This window comes from Hemicordylus capensis, chromosome 1 (assembly GCF_027244095.1).
Source record: "Hemicordylus capensis ecotype Gifberg chromosome 1, rHemCap1.1.pri, whole genome shotgun sequence".
NCBI classification, from domain to species: domain Eukaryota; kingdom Metazoa; phylum Chordata; class Lepidosauria; order Squamata; family Cordylidae; genus Hemicordylus; species Hemicordylus capensis.
Window position 1 is genome coordinate 189,233,723 of NC_069657.1, and position 19,311 is coordinate 189,253,033.

Genomic DNA, 19,311 nt, shown 5'->3' on the forward strand with positions numbered 1-19,311 from the left:
CAGAGCATGCAAATTGTTTCAGAGAAACTGGTCTTTAGTTGGTTGATGATTATATATGTGGGTTGCATTGTTTTTGCATACCTAGTAGGGTTGATAGAATGGATTTTCTTTTTTGACATTTGTGTCTAGATACCTCATGAGAAAAGATAACATAAGAACATAAGAACAGCCCTGCTGGATCAGGCTCAAGGCCCATCTAGTCCAGCATCCTGTTTCGCACAGTGGCCCACCAGATGCCGTTGGAAGCCACAGGCAGGAGTTGAGGGCGTTCCCTCTCTCCTGCCATTACTCCCCTGCAACTGGTACTCAGAGGCACCCTGCCCTTGAGGCTGGAGGTGGCCCACAGCCCTCTGACTAGTAGCCATTGATAGACCTCTCCTCCATGAACTCCATGAAGATATGTAGTAAGAGTTCTGGAAGAGGAAAGTTCTCTTTCTATATATGTCCTGAAGGCAGCAGGCTGTTGGTGCAGGCTGTCCTTTTTCCATGAACTGTCACCAAAGTTCACCTTGTGTGCATTAAGTGCATCATGACATGAGGCCAGGGAGATATAGATTCATGCTGCGCGCTCTATCATCTGAGTTATGGATTCTGCTTGTGGGATGGGGGTCATGTACTGAGGTAGCTGTACTGTGCTTGACTTCAAAGTTCGTCTGAATCTATACGCCATCATGGAGGAATAGGTAGGTGGAATGTAGCAGCAGGAGGGGAGGGGGAGATTAATAGAAGTGTTTTTGTGTCTTTTGCTTTTGATTGAGTTCAGTGGATACTTTTTGACTTACACCCCCTCTGAAATTAGTATAATTTTAGGCTGTAATTTGGGGCATCTTTGGTGACTGAATGATGTGATGTAAGTCCACTTCTCCCTGTCCTGTCCATGACACATCTACATCTCTACTCTGTTTTTTGGCCCTACACCCATGGACTTGTGCTGGCAGTGCAGCTCTATTGATGCAGTTATGGAGGGTTTGGGGGAAACGTTAAAATATTGTTTAAAATTGCCAGTTTGCCCATTTCTTTTGTGGGTTGTGTGGTAGGTAGTATCATGCCCTACCACCCAACCTACTTTGGTGTCCCTAGGAGGAACCCACAGAAAACAATGGGGTGTTTCAAGTTTACCCATTGTTCTCTATGGCCGGAACAAGGTTCACTCGCAAAGTGCACACACAAGTTTTGCATTGCAATTTGTAATGCATTTTGGAACCATGCCTTGAAAAACACTGCAGTAGCACAAGGTAAAAGGTAATCTGTCACTCCCAACACAGAACACACATTTCAAACACTGTCCAAAAATGGTAAAAAAAATTCCAAAATTCACTGCCAGCTTCATTGCCTGTGCTGCAGTAACATCACTGGCACAAGTTGCTGTCTCACACACAATTATGACTCCTTATGTTACTTCTTAGCATTACAACAGCTGCCACAGCAGCACCCTTACTTAGCAGCAAGCATAGCCAGAAGCTCAGCTAGAGCAGCTTCAGCCACATTTTTTGACTGAGTACACCTTGCAATGCAGATTGCAGAGCAGTAAGTGAAGCACAAGTTAGTCTCAAGGCCAGACATAGAGCTCATCACACCAATCACCAAGAAATATTACAGAGGGAGAGAGAGAGCTGCCACTGCCCATTTCTTGCCACAACACTATCTCACAAACAAAACAAACCACAACTCAAGGAAGGAAGGCACTCAAGTTCTGCCTTTGTCAATCTGAGATCCTGCGAAACCAGGTAGTTATAGCAGCAACAACACAGCATATTCTACTCAGTGCTGAGAAAAGAAAAACCAAACCTCCTTTCCTGATGTATCCTTTTCAAGAGAGGCATAAGGGCTCTCTCTGCCTCCCAGTCCCTTTGAATACATTTTGATATTCCCTCTTTTTGTGTCCCCCCCTTCCCCAGCCAATGGGGGCACAGTTGCCCATGACAACACTTGATTTGTATGATAATAAGCCAACCAAGAAGCAAGGAGATTGCAAGCCAATTGGAAGCCAGTGCCAGAAAACCAATCAGCAAGGGAAAAATAAGCCTCCAAAATGGTGCTTGAAACGGCAAAACATTTCGATTGAAACAGGCTTGTTTTGTTCCAAGCTCAAAACAGGCCCTTTATTTAGATGGCAGCTTGTTTCGAGCACAAAACACTTGAAATGGCCTGTTTCAAATTGAAACATTTCAATGTTGAAATGTTTAGCACATCCCTACTTCATGCTGAAAAATAACAGGCTTATAGGAAATCTATGTCATCACCTCACCTCCCACTGTTAGAGGAGTCCAGTGACAAGAAAAAAGGGAGGACTTGGTCGGCAACCAAGAGAGTCCCAAAAGGAACTACTTCACCAGAAACTACCACTGAAGAGAGCTCCAGGGAAAAGTGATACTTCTGTCCCTTGAACCTGATGAGTTATCCATGCTGTCTCTACCTGATTAAAGAGGACTCTTTTACATACTACTTGATATGTTACTACTTATCATGATTGGAATTCAAAGAGGTCTGTGTGTGTGTGCGCACATGTATGCATACATGCTTAAAGTATTAAGGGGTATAAGTAACTTTTCTTTCAATTTTTCCTGCTGCTCTGGAGAGTCTTCTGAAGATCAAGTGCAGAAACCTGAATAGTTCTAGTGTGCCCTTTGCACAATCCTGTGAATCTGGGTCCAAATATTTACTTAGTTTATGTGCTAAATTTCACCATAAAGAGCTCCCTTTACAATTAATCTTGTTTTAGCCTAAATACAAATAATGTTGTGGAATCTATTGCCACCTTGTGGCTAAGGAAACTGATTCTCCACATTAGAGAACCAGAAGGGATTATTTCAGTTCCTCTAATCGGATATTTTACATAACATAAGATTTAGAGTATGATCTTCCAACTACTTACTTGGCACTAATCCAAAGAAAGTAGTTTCAAGATTTTAACCATGAATTTCACTCAGCTGTTCCTACAAAAAGAATGTTTGTGTAAGTAAGCATAATACAGTTGTTTATATAAAATTAGATTCTAGACTAATTTCCTTCAAAATCCTCAATTATATGTTGTCAGAATATAAGCCTTTGGTCAACAAAGCAATAGGAAGTTCAGAACCACAAAACAAGCATTATTAAGAAGTTCTAAGCACAGGTTTGGAGCAAAAAGATCTATGTTTTGTAAAATGGTTGAATATTCTTGAATGCTTCTATTTTTATTGAACTGGCTGACCACCCTCATAGGACTAATTAGTAGTAGATATTTTGTTCCTCAGTACAAATGCAGTATAAGAACCTCAGAAGACATTTATGTGAAGCTCCCATTTATTAAAATATATTACCTTATTTAATTTTAAAAATAAAATAAAATAGGCACTGGCATTCAAAAGATCTGCATTTGCGGTCTTCCTATGATGTTTTCAGTATACCCATGTAAAATTTCACCACAATAAGCATTATAGCTGATAGCCAGAGGCGCTCTTACCCCTGGACTTGAGGGCTGAAGTCCAGGGCCTCCACACCCCGGGGCGGGGGGCCTCCAAATCATCTTTAGTCTGTTCTAGATGGTGTGGCTTGTGCCCTCAAGAGCCTACGTGTTAAAAAATGATGCTTAAGAAGCGGGCGGGGTGAGGGGTTTGCTACAAAAGCCTTTAGGTCCAGGTTCCAAAATTACCTAGGTGTTCCTCTGCTGATAGCTGGACACTTTGGGGGAAGTCCTGAGTACAGGAATTCCTCTTTATTTGCGGTAGTTCTTTTGCCGCCTACTTCTATGGATAAAGAAACTGTGAATAAAGAAAATTTAACCCTAAGGGGAGAGGGGGAATTAGATTCCTAAGCACACTGAAATGTTCTGAAAATCACAAGAAAAAAGGGGAGCAGAAATAAAACAGTACTTTGCTCTTCAGCAATGCCCCAACTTCCAAATCCTCATTTTTTTTCTTTTTTGAGGGTGTGTTTTGGGTATGTGTTTTGTGGAGTTTTTTTTTTCCAGAAAAGAGCCACAAAATGGTTTAGCACTTCAAAATGGTGGCAGGAAATGGCATCATAAGTCTTTTCCAGCTACTCAAGAACCATATATAGGCAAAAATAACTCTAAATTAATAAAGAAACTGAATAAAGAAACTGGGTCCCTATGACCCAACTGCAGGTAAGTTTTGATAGGCCAAATCTTACTTTAATAGGCAAAAAGTACTTGAAAGGCCAAAAGTACTTTGATGGTCCACTTCTAATTAGAAGATATCACCCATCTAATTAGAAAGATGTCAGTATCAAATATAATTAAAAATTATTGCCTTGGATGCAAAATCTTAAATTGCTGAAATTACAGAAATCAGGAATTGCTGATCTTTGCTGCGTTTACAAAAATATATTAAGATTATATGATCTCACTTGTCAGCTATGACCGAATTGCCAGCTCTTAGCCAACTCTTGGCCATCTTGTGTTCTTGTGGTTTTTCTTAGAAAATCAGCTAGTTATGGTAACTGATTTGCATAAATGACCTATACCCATTTAAATTTGTGAATCTGACTCCATAGCCAAACTAACTTCTCTGTTATTTTCAGCTACAGTGCCTGTAAGGTGCCTGCAAAACAAATTTCAAAATAAATTATCAGCAGTTGACCTGTATGAACAGACATGAACCAAAGTTTTTCTAGATGGATTCTTGATCCAGTCCTGAGAACTCAAGCTCCTCTTCCTGTTTATATAACTTTGACACCATATTAACCTCATAAGAAGGCTGTTCTCGAGCTGTCTAACCCAGGCTAGGGCAGCTAGCCTGGGTTAGGCTGCTCATTTGCAGAGCCAGGATCTGCATGGATCCCAGTGCTGCCCACCTGCCTAGCCCCATTTTTAAGCCCAGCCTCTAGCTGAGATTAAGGGCGTGAGTGTGCCTTAACCCCAGCGCCAGGATTGTGTGTGTTCCTGGGTTGTTTGCAGCCCGCATACACACAGAGACGGGCACCTAGAACGCCTGTCTTATGGGGGTATCCCCCAATGCACTGCACTCATCGCATGGTGCATTGTGGAATTTGTGGAGGCAGGGATGCATTATCCTGGCCACCAGAGATCCGCACTGCAGATCGTGTGGGAGTGCAGTCTGCTCCCAGCATCATTCAGTGGATCGTCGGGGAATGTGTATGGAGGGTAAATTTAGTGCAGCCTTTCCCCTGCCCACCTGCCCTCCCCACCTCCTGGTCGTGTTAATACCCTTAATGTCTGTATCACCACAAACTCCATAGGTAGCCATGAATTTAGTGTCAAAGCATCTGTTAATAGAATTTTTGAGGGCTGGGGGCTGGGGGAAACACTTAATATTGACTTTTGATTTTTAATGGCTTCTGTGATTTTGAGATGGTTCTTTATTAAGTTAATTTTATATTTTTTTCAGCACTTCCAGGTCTGATAAATAGAAAGGCAGAGTCATACATGTAAGATGTGGGAGTCATTTTACATATTATGCAGCAGCAAACTTTGTATACTATTGAATGTACACTCACCAGAAAGCTGAAACCACTCCTAAATCACCGACAACTGTCCCTTTATATCAGGGGTTCTCAACCTTGGGTCCCCAGATGTTATTGGACTTCAACTCCCATAATCCCCAGACCCAATGGCCTTTGGTTGGGGATTATGGGAGTTGAAGTCCAACAACATCTGGGGACCGAAGGTTGAGAACCCCTGCTTTATATAATACACAGATATGAAAAATATTTGGTTGATTAACTCGTTACATATTTAGGCAATGCAGGTCAAACTGTTTGTGTATGTGTATAAAAATGTTAACATCATAGTTGTTAGTGATAACAGAATATAAGATCCAGTCATATGTTTTATCAAGTGGTCAGTTGCAAGACTATAAAATATGCCTTTACTTTCCATGTTAGCAATGTTCGACGTTACAAGGGAGCTTTGTAGGAAGAGCCTGTGGACATCATGGTCCTTACGTCCCAGATGTTCTCTTCTGGTCAGTCATCTTATTCTTTTCTACAGTTACATTGTCATCCACATTGAAGCAGTTCAAGACCAGTCGATATTTCCCAACCAAGGTAACTTGCATATTGCATGTGTTTTTTTGAAAAAAAATAAAATTAGTATATACTTGTACGTATAGGGTACATGTCTGTTTCTAGGGAAATCAATAACAAAATTCTAATTGGGATCGCAAGAGTTAGGATCAGAGGTGCACCTAGGTAATTTTTGAGCCTGGACCTAGAGGCCTTTGGATGCCCCCACCCCTGGCACTGCAAATTAAGCATCATCATGCTTGGCTGGGCAACCACACCACCTGGGACAGACTAAATAAAATGGGGGGGGGGGGCGGCAGGAGCTGTGGAGGCTCTGGACTTTGGCCCAGAAGTATAGTAGTAAGAGCGCCTCTGGTTAGGATTGCACCTGTAAAGTTTTATAGCATTTTTAAACCGTTTGTTGCCAGCAGTGCATCAGTGAGGGAGAGGAAAGAAGCTATGTTTTATTGCTGCCTTCTTGTTTAGATGAGAACAGGAAGCAATTTATATCAAAAGACATCATGCCGAATCTGCTCAATTCAGTCAGAAATTTAAATGTATCACAGACTGTAATAGATTCTCAGGGATAAAATGTTCTTGAACACAATTCAGATTAACAATGTTGGCATTGGACATTTTCTACCTGTAGTCAAAAGTCCAAATGTTTCCCCTTCATGTGGACCAGAACTCATTTTGAATGGAACACAGAGAGGGGTGAAAGCAACCTGAGGTCCCTAACCCACTGTGTGCTGGAACCTGCTAAAGTGACTGGTTTACTTTACCCTCTGAAAGTGATGTCATGTGTTGTGTTGCGAAGTGGTACCTATTTGATTTTTGTTGGAGCTAATTGAAACCTTGAACCTAACTTCTCAACCTGAGACACTGTTTTATAATGCTTCAGACACAACTAGCAATGTCTTAAACAGTACATCCCTTTGTCTAGAGCACTTCACAGACTCCATAGTGAGGAATCACTTTGTAGTAATACAGTTCATCCCACTGAAATGACTTTGCAAATGAAAATTTAAAATCCTACTGTTAAAGCCTTAATTGATTAATCACAATTATTATTTGGTTGCAGCCCTAATTAGTTTTCCATTTTAAAATTTTGGCAAAAAGTCATACCAGATAATCATGAAACTTACTGGATACATGTTTCTCAGTGTGATTCAATAATGGGTGTGAGATTTCTAGCTCTCTTCTGCCCAGGGTGGATGATCAAGCTTTTGGCCTTAAGGATGCAATTTCCTTCCCCGTGACATGCATGTACTGTATCTTTTAACTCTGAATGGTTACTTCTTCAAAATATGCATGCAGCTTTCTTGATGCAGAGCCTATTGCAGGTTTCCTTTTCCCTTTCCAAACAGATGAACAGTGGTGGGGGTCGGGGGGGGCGGTTTAAGGGCACCTTCCTTCCTCCCCTCTTACCAAAGGGAGACTTACAAAAGCCCCATGGGACCATGTATGTTTCTGGATCAGGTCCTAGTTGCAGGCAGGAGTCTGTTTTATGGTCATATCTTAGTAGCCTCTTAAGCTCATGGAAGAGGTAATCCATATGCAAACTCCTTTCACTGAGATTTTGTTTTTAATTAGTGTGTCCTGGCTGTCACTGATGATGGACTCAATATATTTCCAGGTGCGGTCTGTGGTGAGCGACTTTGCTGTCTTTCTAACCATACTTTCCATGGTTTTAATTGACTATGCCCTTGGGATTCCATCACCAAAACTTCAGGTTCCAAATGCTTTCAAGGTAATTCTTTACCCATTCATGTAAGGCTTTGCTAATATAGTTGGCCATGACAAATGTGTTTTAAATATTAGTAGCTGTTCTTTTATGAAATGGATCAATATTATAAATGTGAATGTGTCTTTTACCAGGGACTTTTTTCTTTCATTTGAAGAACCAAAGGAGCTAGAAAGGTTGAGCTGACTGTCAAGGAAGAACACAATCTGGAAATAGTGTCTGGACTGGTCAAATGAGAATAGCTTAGTTTAATAAGTGCATTCTTTTTTCCTCGCACTTCTGGTTCTTTCCCAGTTAGCCCTCCAAGGATCTTGCAACACTAGGGTTGTACTCCTTTGTGTACTTACTTGTGAGTAAGTGCCAGTGAACTTGGAGAAACTTACTTCTGAGTATACATGCTTGGGATTGTGCTGCTGCTACAAACATGTATATACTGCTTTTCAACAGAGGTTCTCAAAATGGCTTACACAGAAACATAAATAATAAATAAGTTATGTTGCATGCCTCCATTTCACAGGATTTGGCACTGAAGTTTATGATGTCCTTATGCTATTCCCAGCAACTGATAAATTTACAGCTTTAGTATAAAATGAGGTGCTGCTTAATATACAAACATTTTGGCTTTTTACCTTTATCATGTAGGCTTGCTTTTTACAACCAGAGAGGGAGTGTTTGCTGTGATATTATCCATCTTTATGATGGTCCATAACGCTATGATTTAATGATCCCTAAAATTCTGAAATGCTCTTGTTCTCTTAGCCCACCAGAGATGATCGTGGCTGGTTTATCACACCTCTGGGTCCCAATCCTTGGTGGACAGTGCTAGCTGCTGTAATTCCAGCTCTACTTTGTACAATTCTGATATTCATGGACCAGCAGATTACAGCTGTTATTATAAACAGAAAAGAACATAAGCTAAAGGTAGGCTAGTAAAGCTTGCAAAGCTGACATGACATTGCTCTTCATTATTTAAGAGTTTTCCTCAGTACATGTTTTTTTAAAATGTAAATTTCTATCCCAGAGGTACTTGTTATAAACAAGTTTACGTGTTCTTCATTCCTATGTTTTTGCAATGGTTTTGTTTGGGGATGTGCATGAATCACGGTTTCAGGATGTGATTCGGAACACATCTCCTGCCCCTTTAAAACAGAAGAGAGCAGGTGCATACCTGCTCCTCTGCCACTTCTTGAATTGGCAGCGCTCCAGATACCTTCAGTGCCAGCGGTGCTCTCCCCCAGCTGCCCCCATGTGAAACCAGCACACACATGGCCAGCAACCATTCCTCTTCCATACATTTTTTTAAATCCAGTCATTGTAATTTAGAGCACGTTCGTAACCTAAACCAAAAAGGAGAACCCACACACTTTCCAATTATGAATGCTTTCCTGTCTAGTAGCCTGGAGACTGTGCTCACTTGCCACAGGACAAGTGGCCAATTTGATAAGCTTGATCTAATGTTAGAATTTAGCCATTTATATGATTGCATCTGAAGAAAGCGGCTCTTGCCTACAAGTGCTCCTGCCACAAAAGCCATGTGATCTGATAGGGGACCATGCATATACACCACCCAAAACTGCCAGTTTACAATAAAACAACACAGATTAAAACAAAATTAAAACATTAAAACAATTTTAAAACAGTGATGGTTTCCCCACCTGCCTTTGCACTGTGGCTGAAGTTTCCAAGCATTCGCATTGTACTTTGCTTCTAATTCTGTGCTCTTATTATGCTCAGTGGAAAACTGTACGAGTTGGTCCTTGGATGGAATGGTTGGGTCCTAAAATGGCACACATGCAATAGCAGCTTACACATTGAAAAATTAGACAAGGGTCATTACTCCCCACATTGTAGGGACAAGCTTGTCTGCACAGATTTGTAGGCTTCTTTCACTCTTCAGTTAAACAATAATGCAGTTTAAAATCACATTTAAAGTGCATTTGCAGCCTTCTCTTTACACTACAACTTCTTGGTTTTTTCGAATGCTTTCTTTCTTTCTTTCTTTCTTTCTTTCTTTCTTTCTTTCTTTCTTTCTTTCTTTCTTTCTTTTTGTCAGTCTGGCTCCCTGTGTCAATCCGGAGTTGTTTCATGTGGTTAACTTGACAGATGCATGGAGTCACTGCCAAGCTTTGGAATGTATTTTTTTTCCTTCCCAGCAGTGGCATGTGGGAGTCAGATGGTCTTCCTGGCTGCCCTCTTGCCTTGCTGCATATTCATTTTTTGCTGGGGTCTGATGTAGCCTCATCACCTGTTGCCATGCTTTCTTTCCCTCCCATATGTCAGTTTCCTCAGGCTTATGCGTGAATGTGAGGAAAGCTCCCTGACTCTCTGTGGATACATTTATTCATATATTCATGAATAGACTCCACCAAAATGTGTCAGGAGGTAAAAAGGTGTCTCTGGCTTAAATCCACTCACCACTTAAAGTGGCATATATGCACTTAGAGCAACTTTATCTTAAAAAAAAAAAAAATTCAGAGAACTCAGCAGGCCTAAGGGCAGATGTTTAAGAGGAGCATAGATTATGCATTTGGTTCAGCATCAACACCTTGAAGCAGCTGAGAGCACATGTCCGGTTCCTTTGTTCACGTTTGTGATTATAGGAAACATTTTATGCTCCATTCTTCATCCTTGCCTTCTGTTGTTTCAGTGCTGTGAACCAGACTCTTAAGATAACCAGATGCAAATGAAAGCAGGGCTCTCCTTAGGTGTGGGTGGCAAAGGGAACTTCAGCAGCTGCAGCCTTCTCACCATACATGACAAGCGGCACCTGCTAAGATTCCCCTTTCTAAACAGCTCTTAAAGGTACAGGAACAAGGCTGGCTCCAGGTTTGGTCCCTGCCACCCCGCCAAGACCGTTTTCCATTGGCCTCTGACCTCAGTGGTCTTGGAAAGAACTTCACCCCCCCACCCCCACCCCCAAAGGCAATGGGCACAGAAGTGGACATGAATCAGCTATGGGCCCCTCTGAGGGCCCTGGGCAGCTGATGCTGGCCCTAGGAGGGAATCCAGTCCTCCCTCACATTTGGCCAGTATGGATCCCCCTGCTGGATCATGGTATTGCACTGGAGCAAAGTTCTTATATTGGTCAGCCAATAAATAAGAGAATAGTGGCAGCTTAGTACCACTTAATTTGGAGGAAACCTTGGATATGATTTCTCTTCAGTAGATGCCATTTGAATTGTATCTATACTGGTCAATGAGCATAATATAGTCTACCTATCTATGTGAATTGCATCTGTCATATTTGAGAGATATGTCATATTTGACATATCTTATTTATTTATTATTTCTCTATGTAAACCGCCCTGAGCCATTTTTGGAAGGGTGGTATAGAAATCGAATTATTATTATTATTATTATTATTATTATTATTATTATTATTATTATTTACAGGGAGATTTCCTAGAGCCAGTTACTCTTCATTGTTCAGGAAAGGAATTCATTTTGAAAAAGATCTGCAAGTTTATCCAATAAGGGCATTCTGCACACAAATCTTCTTTTAGAGCAAGAATTAAATATTTAAAAAGATACTGCACATGTGGATCTCCTGGTTGAATTGGGACTGTGTGTGGAGTGTGAACCACAGGGTAGGATCTGCCAGCTTTCACAATGCTGATCACCTGTTTGGCTGTATGAGAAACTGAATCTCCCTGCTATCATGAATGGTTGTTAAAGCCTATAGTGCCACCAACCTGTCCGGTGTGTACACACAGGTTTAGTTTGTTTTTTTTAAAGTTGCACTTTCATATACTACTGCTACTTATGTACCATTTTCCAACAAAAGTTTCCAAAGTGGTTTACAAAGGAAGGAAGGAAGGAAGAATAAATAAGACCACCACACACTCATACACCAAGTACATTTGCAACTCCTTCAAGCATGAATTTTCAGCTCATTTCTGTTGTGCTCAGAAGCAACCAGCAATCTACTTAATATGTTTCCTCCCAAAGAAGATAGCTTAAGTGCATAGACAAGGTTGCCGGTTCGAATCCCTGCTGGTACTATATCAGGCAGCAGCGATATAGGGAGATGCTGAAAGGCATCAGCTCATACTGCATGGGAGGAGGCAATGGTCAACCCCTTCTGTATTCTACCAAAGAAAACCACAGGGCTCTGTGGGCATCAGGAGTCGAAATCGACTTGACACTTTATGGTCCTTTTAACTTTAAAATGAAAGTGGCACTCAAAAAAGAGCAGATTAGGACATATTCAAATCAAATTGAATCTCTTTATTTCGGTCAGCGACCAGCATGAGATTAAAACAAATGTAGAAGAGAAAACAATCAAACTTATACTACAAACAATAAAACCAAATAAATGTTAAAAGTCCTCCTGAACATAGATCAAGGTACTGAAAGTACTACTAAAAATACATAACTAAGAATAAAAGGACACAGCAGTATTTCATACTTATGAGATTATTACATACAAATCAAAATTTAAACAGTTGCCTTCCTGACTCCTGAATATGAGAGGGGTTAAATAATTCAGGAGCTTGGGGAATTTTTGTTGTTAGATTTACCGATGATATACAAGTGATCCCAATACCTGCGTGCCCACCTGAAGTTTGCCACACTGTAGCTGCAAAAGTTGCTCTGGCCTTAAATCCATCACCTATTTTCCTGTTATTAAACTCTTATGCAAACGGAGGGTTGCGCTACAAAATTTAGCTACCTGTCTGGTGTTAGGATATATTAAGAGCAGACTTAGGATATATACTAACCGCCCAGAGACGAAAGTTTGAGCGGTATAGAAGTTAAATAAATAAATAAATAACTATTACCATCCGCATGGTACGTAACTCCAGCTTCTGCAGGGATCAGTTAAAATGACTCGAATAAACTTATATTACATTTATATGCTGCCTTTTGACTTTTGAAACCATTTATATGCTGCTTTTCTTCCATGACAGAGCTGATGTATGTGGGGTATGCAGGTGCGTTCAGAACAAATCTTAGGCCCAGCTACAAATAATATGACCACTTAATGTAGAACAATCCTGAATATATCCTTTCTAACTGGAACTTCCTGCTGCTTATTAATTATTATTAATTCGATTTCTATTCGATAAAGCCAACAATCCAGCAGACTCCTTCAAGTATATGGAAGGACTTGTGCAGAATTTCCATTGCAGTGAATCAGACGCAGGCCTTCATCCAATCTAAAAGTTGTGCAATGGAAATGCTTCTGTATGTACATAGAAGGGAAGGGCAATTTTCAGCCGTCTTCCTTTCCTTAGCAACTGTCTGTGCCTACCAAAATATATCCCTGAGGGTCCTCCAAACCTCAGATACATATTTTTTGAGGCATAGGCAGCTGCAGGATGGAGGGGTGCTCACTGAAAATCTCCTCTGTGCATGTGTGGACGCATTCCCTGTGTGCAACTATTAGTTTGGATATAAGCCAAGTGTTTCAAGAGGAGAAGGTCAGGGTGCCCATTGGCACGTCAGTGCCTGCAAGGAATTGATGGACTGAATTCAGGATGTGTTTCATACACAAGCACTGCAAGGATAAGTTATACCATGAGAAAGGTAAGAACCAAAGTAAGCCGCAGTGCCAGCATTGCCTAACAGTTCATGTATTTTTCACTCATCACATGCATTGTTAAACTAGCTGCTAATTAGGGTTGCCTGCTGCTCAAATATTTATGCATGCCAAATTCAGGTGTCGCCTTCTGCCTTCATCATGTTGTTTGTTGTTGTCTTTGTTTGAACAGAAAGGCTGCGGATATCACCTGGACTTGCTGATGGTGGCTCTTATGCTGGGAGTCTGCTCTCTTATGGGACTGCCATGGTTTGTTGCTGCCACCGTCCTCTCCATTTCTCACGTGAACAGTTTGAAGCTGGAGTCTGAATGTTCTGCTCCGGGAGAACAGCCCAAATTTCTTGGCATCCGGGAGCAAAGGGTCACAGGACTCATGATATTCGTCCTTATGGGCTCATCAGTGTTTTTGACTAGTGTACTTAAGGTAGTCTACTTTGGAAAACCAAGTCAAAAATGGATAATATTGTTAGGCACTCTTGATCTTAATTTTAACATATGTTTTCTTGTTCTATAATGAATCCACACCCCTTTCCTTATGCACTGCTAGCTCAGAGCCAGAACACCTGATTTGCCATCAGAAGGCCCACAAATCGGCATCTGGCATCTCCAATGAAAAAGGGGATCTTGAATAGCAGAACTGGGAATGGATCTCTGCATGAAAGCTTGGACAGCTCTTATCAGTCAGAGTAGGCAGTACTAATTAGATTAGGGCAGGGGCTTTAGCTAGGGGCAAAACTCTGTAAGCAGAAGATTCCGGGATCTATTCCTGCCATCTCCAATTAGGGCTGGGAAAGACCTCTGCCTGAAACCTTGAAGAGCCACTGTCAGTTGGTGTAAACAGAGTTAGATGGACCAGTGGTCTAACTCTGGCTTTATATCTTCAAGTGTTGTTCCTCCAGTTGCACTGTTCTAAAAATGGAGAATTTAAGGCAAAGATATGAACTGCCAGTTCTTCCAATTGTCAAATAATGAAAAGTGTGTGTGTGTGTGTGTGTGTGTGTGTGCGTGCATGCACACACGCTCTCTCTCTAATAGGCTTACAAGTAATCAATATATTGTAGGCTTACATGTATTAATAGATTTACATGTATTAATAGTATATACCAATTAATAAGCCCCAGATGCTGTAGCCTTGCCTCATAAGGAAGGTGCTCCAGGCCCCTGATTATTTTGGTCCCCCTCTTCTGTACCGTTTCCAGTTCTACAATATCCTTCTTATGATGTGGTGACCAGAACAGTATGAAGTGCTCCAAATGTGGCCACACCATAGATTTGTATAAGGGTAGTTTTATTTTCAATCCCCTTCCTAATGATCCCTAGCATGGAATTTGTCTTTTCACAGTTTCCACATGCTGATTCAACACTTTCAATGTGCTGACTACCACGACTCCAAGATCTCTCTCCTGGTCAGTCACTGACAGCTTAGACCCCAGCAGTGTATAGGTGAAGTTGGGGTTTTTTTGCCCCAACATGCCCTACACTTGCTTACATTGAAATGCATTTACCATTTTGTTGCCCACTCACCCAGTTTGGAGAAATGGGGACATAGGAAGCTGCCTTATACCGAGTCAGAACATTGGTCCATCTAGCTCAGTATTGTCTCATAGGGATGTGCACGGAACCACGGAGGCATGGTCAAGCACTGGGGTGAGTGTCACTTTAAGGGCAGGGGGGTAGTACTTACCCCTTCCGCCGCTCTTCCCCTCCGGCGCTCATCTTTAAACAAACGTTTTGGGGGCAGCAGTTTTCCTCCCTGCTGCCCTTGCCCCCATCATTGGCTGCAAAGCTCTAAAGTAAGTAGAAGCTGGCTCTGTGCATGCGTCCGGCGCGCACGCGCCTGTTGTCACCACCGGCATGCGCGTGACATATGCGGCGACAACGGGTGTGCGAACGCCATGCCGGGCACATGTGTAGCGCCAGCTTCTACTTACTTTAGAGCTTTGCAGCCAACGATGGGGGCAGGGGCGGCAGGGAGGAACCCGCCCCAAAAACGTTTGTTTAAAGACGAGCGCCAGAGGGGGAAGAGCAACGGGAGGGGTAAGTACTACCCCCCTGCCCTTAAAGTGACACTCCGCCCCACTGCCGGACCGGCCAAATTCCGGACCGGTCTGGAGGCCTTTTCCATGGCTCCGGACTGGTCCGGGCACACCACTATTGTCTCACAGACTGGCAGCAGCTTCTCCAAGGCTGCAGGCAGGAGTCTCTCTCAGCCCTATTTTGTAGATACCAGGGAGGGAACTTGGAACTTTCTGCATGCAAGCATGCAGATGCTCTTCTTAGAGTATCCCCATTCCCCTGAGGGGAATATCTTTACAATGCTCACACATGTCTCCCATTAAAATGCAAGCCAGGGCAGACCCTGCTTAGCAAAGTGGATAATTCATGCTTGCTACCACAAGACCAGCTCTCCTCTAATTTGGATCCTTTTGGAGTTCCTCACAATCTGCTTTAGTCATCTGCAAATTTGGCCACTTTGCTGGTTTCCCCAAACGTCTAGATCATTTATGAACAAGTTAAAGAGCACTGGTCTCAGTACAGATCCCTGGTGGACCCCACTTCTTTCTTCCCTCCATGGTGAAAACTGTCCGTTTATTCCTACCTTCTGTTTCCTTTCCTGCAACCAGTTATATATACACTACATACTTACAGCGTATATACCTATATTATATACTTAATATATTGAAATGGTTTACATAATACTGTCATGCAGAAACACCTTTTGCACATTCAGGAGGGGAGGGGTGATTTTTTAATAATCCTTGCTTCCCTCTGCTATCTCTGATAGCCCACGACAGAATATGTCCTTGAAGATCCCCAACCACCACCACCCCTGGACATTTTTCTGAGCACTATTGGGGGGGCAGCAGAAGGAAAGAGGGACGGGCAAAAATCACCCCTCCCCATTATATGCATGAAACATTTTTCCACATGGGCAACGTTAATCTCAGTCTGTTGCCCAATACCACCAGAGTTTTAAATCCACCCCAAAGAGTTAGTCATAATCCAGAAGCTCATGAAGTAAGCTCCAAGCTTCCCTCCTTTTGACACCAGTCCTGTGTCTCGGATGAAAAGCCAGTGGGAGTCAAAAGATCCTGCCATTCATGCACCATATCTTGCACACTCTTAATGGGCCTCTCTGGATTTTAACCTTAATCTACACTTTAAGGTCTGCTAGAATTAATCCTACGACCAATTAATTCATTATTTTGTTTAGGCACTTTGGAACTATTGCGGATTTAGGTCAACCAGCTAATGAGGATCTACACATGATCAGGGTGTAGAGCCTCAAGGGGTCTGGCGGGGAGAGCGGCTTTAGCCCGCTTTCCCTGCAGACGAGCAGTCACTGGGTGACTGGATTGGCTGTCCAGACGAGAGGCGGCTTTGGTCAGGTGCTCCCGCGCCTGGCTGCCTCTCGCTGGGGAGCTTCGGAGGAAGAGGAGCGCCGCCACATGGCCCCCCAGCAGGCACCACATGAGTGCACGGTGGCTTCCTGGGGGCCCCCCTCCCCCCACCTCGAGTGTGTCAGCTGCTGACACACAATCAAAATAATGAGGTTAATGGAGCGCTCACTCAGTTAACCTCGTTTAGCGGGAGGGTTACTTAGGCAGGCTAGTGAGCCTGTAAGCCTGGTGGTTCAGACAATCACTAGAAACTAGGGATGTGCACAGAACCACGATGGGGTGGTTTGAAGGTGGCGGGGGTCTCCCTTTAAGAGCAGGGGGGCGGTGCACTTACCCCTCTTGCCGCTTTCCACCAGATACGACCGGAAGTTGTTGGCGCGCCTACGCACACGTGCGTGCCTGTGCCAGCACATGCTGGCGCATCAGCAACTTCCGGTCATATCCGGAAGATCAGGGCGGCAGGGAGGTACACTGCTGCCCCGATGGGCTATTTTTTAAAAAAAGACCCCTGCAGGAGAAAAGCAGCTGGAGGTGTAAGTGCACCCTCCCCCTGCTCTTAGACTCCCGCCCGCATTCGAACCGGTGGAACTGCCGGGCCTCCAAACCCGTTCCGTGCTCATCCCTACTAGAAACTGGGCTGGGCTCCCTTAGCCTGGTTTCTAGTGATCGTGGGAATAGCTTCAATGTCTTCTTAAGGTTGCTTTGGGGATATTTAGATGGCCTGATACCTTTGAGCCAACAATAACGTTTAACCAATTTACATTTTTCAACCAGAACAGAAATTGCTAGTGCAGCATTCATAACACAGCATTCATATTTACATTCCATTTAATTGTCTGTTTTGTATAAAAAGTTGTTGTGCATTTAGGACCCAGTGCACAGAATAGTGAAGCTGATTGTAGACCCTCAGGCTGAAACCTCTACTTAGCTATGGAGTTCAGTAGATTGCCTTGGGCACATCACATGCTCCTTCCAGCCTACCACACAGGACTGTTAAGTGAGATGAAATGTGTAGAAATACCATAACAAAATATGTATAGAATAATGGTAATTAAAGTGCATAGGAGAAGTCTTGTGGACATCTCCACTGCTCTAGGCTCACAATCTATGTTGAATTAGCTACCCATGTGCATCATTGTCAGTTTTTCATATGCACAGGAATGACTCTATCTAATAACCTCTTTTTTTACTTGTATATTTCTGGATATAATCCTGGCTTACAACCTCAGATATCCCATACCAATTCAACACAAAGAACCTGAGTCTCTCTCTCTTTTTAAAGCCAATTCTGTTGAGTGTTTTCAGAGGAATTCATTCTGAGAACATTTAGCAATAGCAATAGCACTTACATTTATATACCGCTCTATAGCTGGAAGCTCTCTAAGCGGTTTACAATGATTTAGCATATTGCCCCCAACATTTCTGGGTACTCATTTTACCGACCTCGGAAGGATGGAAGGCTGAGTCAACCTTGAGCCCCTGGTCAGGATCGAACTTGTAACCTTCTGGTTACAGGGCGGCAGTTTTACCACTGCGCCACCAGGGGCTCCTTTGGCCTCCCTTCCCAGCTCCCAGGATTTTGAGCTGTGTGACAGGCCTCCTGATGCACCCCTGCAGTCCCTCCTTGTGCACCTGCTTCATTAGAGTGTCAGCCAGGGACACGTTTTAAAGGGACCTGTCAGAGAAAACTTTTTCTGTTCCTTTTCTAAAGCCAATGCTGGAGTCAAGTCACAATTTGCAGATTTTAGACACACTGCAGTGGAGTGCAGAGCACACATGCAGCACTTTGGGCATGGTCCAAATGATACATTTGTCTGCTTGCACACATGTTAAGGGCATGCATGTGCCATAACATCCTGACACATCCTTTTCTCCTCCTGGCACACTAGTCTAAACCATTCTTCTACAAACACTACAAATGTTAATTGAATTGTATTGTTTGTGCAAGGGCTGGCAGACATACTGTCATCTGACTGGCTCGTAGTTGATCCTTGGTTGAGGTTGGGCAGAAGTTCATTGAAGTTGAGCCGAGGCTGAAGTTTTAAAAGTTGGAGGAATATTGACCAACAATATTGGGACATATGCCTTCTCTGATAGGTGAAGATGCAGCAATGGAAATAAGTTGTTACCAATAAGGCCATTTCCTCTTTTCCCCTGCCCTCATATGACTGGTGGCTGAGAACCTTTGCCAAGTACTTATTCTGCCTATTATGGACGCATTTCACATGCAATGCGGAATTGCAGTTGACTGGGCCAGTGGTTCCGCAGACGTCACTGATGGCAGAGACAGCTCTCCAGTATGTCTGCATTCAGACAGATCAGGGGAGGGGAGGGGGACGCAGAACCATGGGTCCATTGGACCTGCATTTCCGTGTTACATGCAAATGTGGCCTATATCTATCCATGACCTTTAACCCAGTTTCTGTTTTTTGCTTCTCTTTACAGTTTATTCCCATGCCAGTGCTTTATGGTGTATTTCTTTATATGGGTGCCTCATCTCTAAAAGGAATTCAGGTAAAGTATAATTTGTGAAATACTGTTTTTCTCCTGAAGTTGTTTTAACCTTTTACTGTTTGGTTGTTTGCACTGGGCATTATTATGTTTTACATAGAAATTGAAGCAAAACAATCATCAGGCAAGGGACTAACATTTCTAAC

General features: G+C 42.8%; 1 protein-coding gene across 6 annotated transcripts in view; it reads left to right on the forward strand.

Annotated features, from left to right (window-relative positions):
• Positions 1–19,311, forward strand: part of SLC4A10 (solute carrier family 4 member 10) — a 287,150-nt gene that overhangs the window by 245,934 nt on the left and 21,905 nt on the right. For all 6 annotated transcript variants that reach the window (XM_053261350.1, XM_053261339.1, XM_053261367.1 and 3 more), the window contains 5 exons: positions 5,848–6,009; positions 7,604–7,717; positions 8,471–8,632; positions 13,426–13,677; positions 19,100–19,168. In XM_053261350.1, the coding sequence (XP_053117325.1) occupies positions 5,848–6,009; positions 7,604–7,717; positions 8,471–8,632; positions 13,426–13,677; positions 19,100–19,168 (759 nt within the window). The remainder of the gene's footprint in view (positions 1–5,847; positions 6,010–7,603; positions 7,718–8,470; positions 8,633–13,425; positions 13,678–19,099; positions 19,169–19,311) is intronic.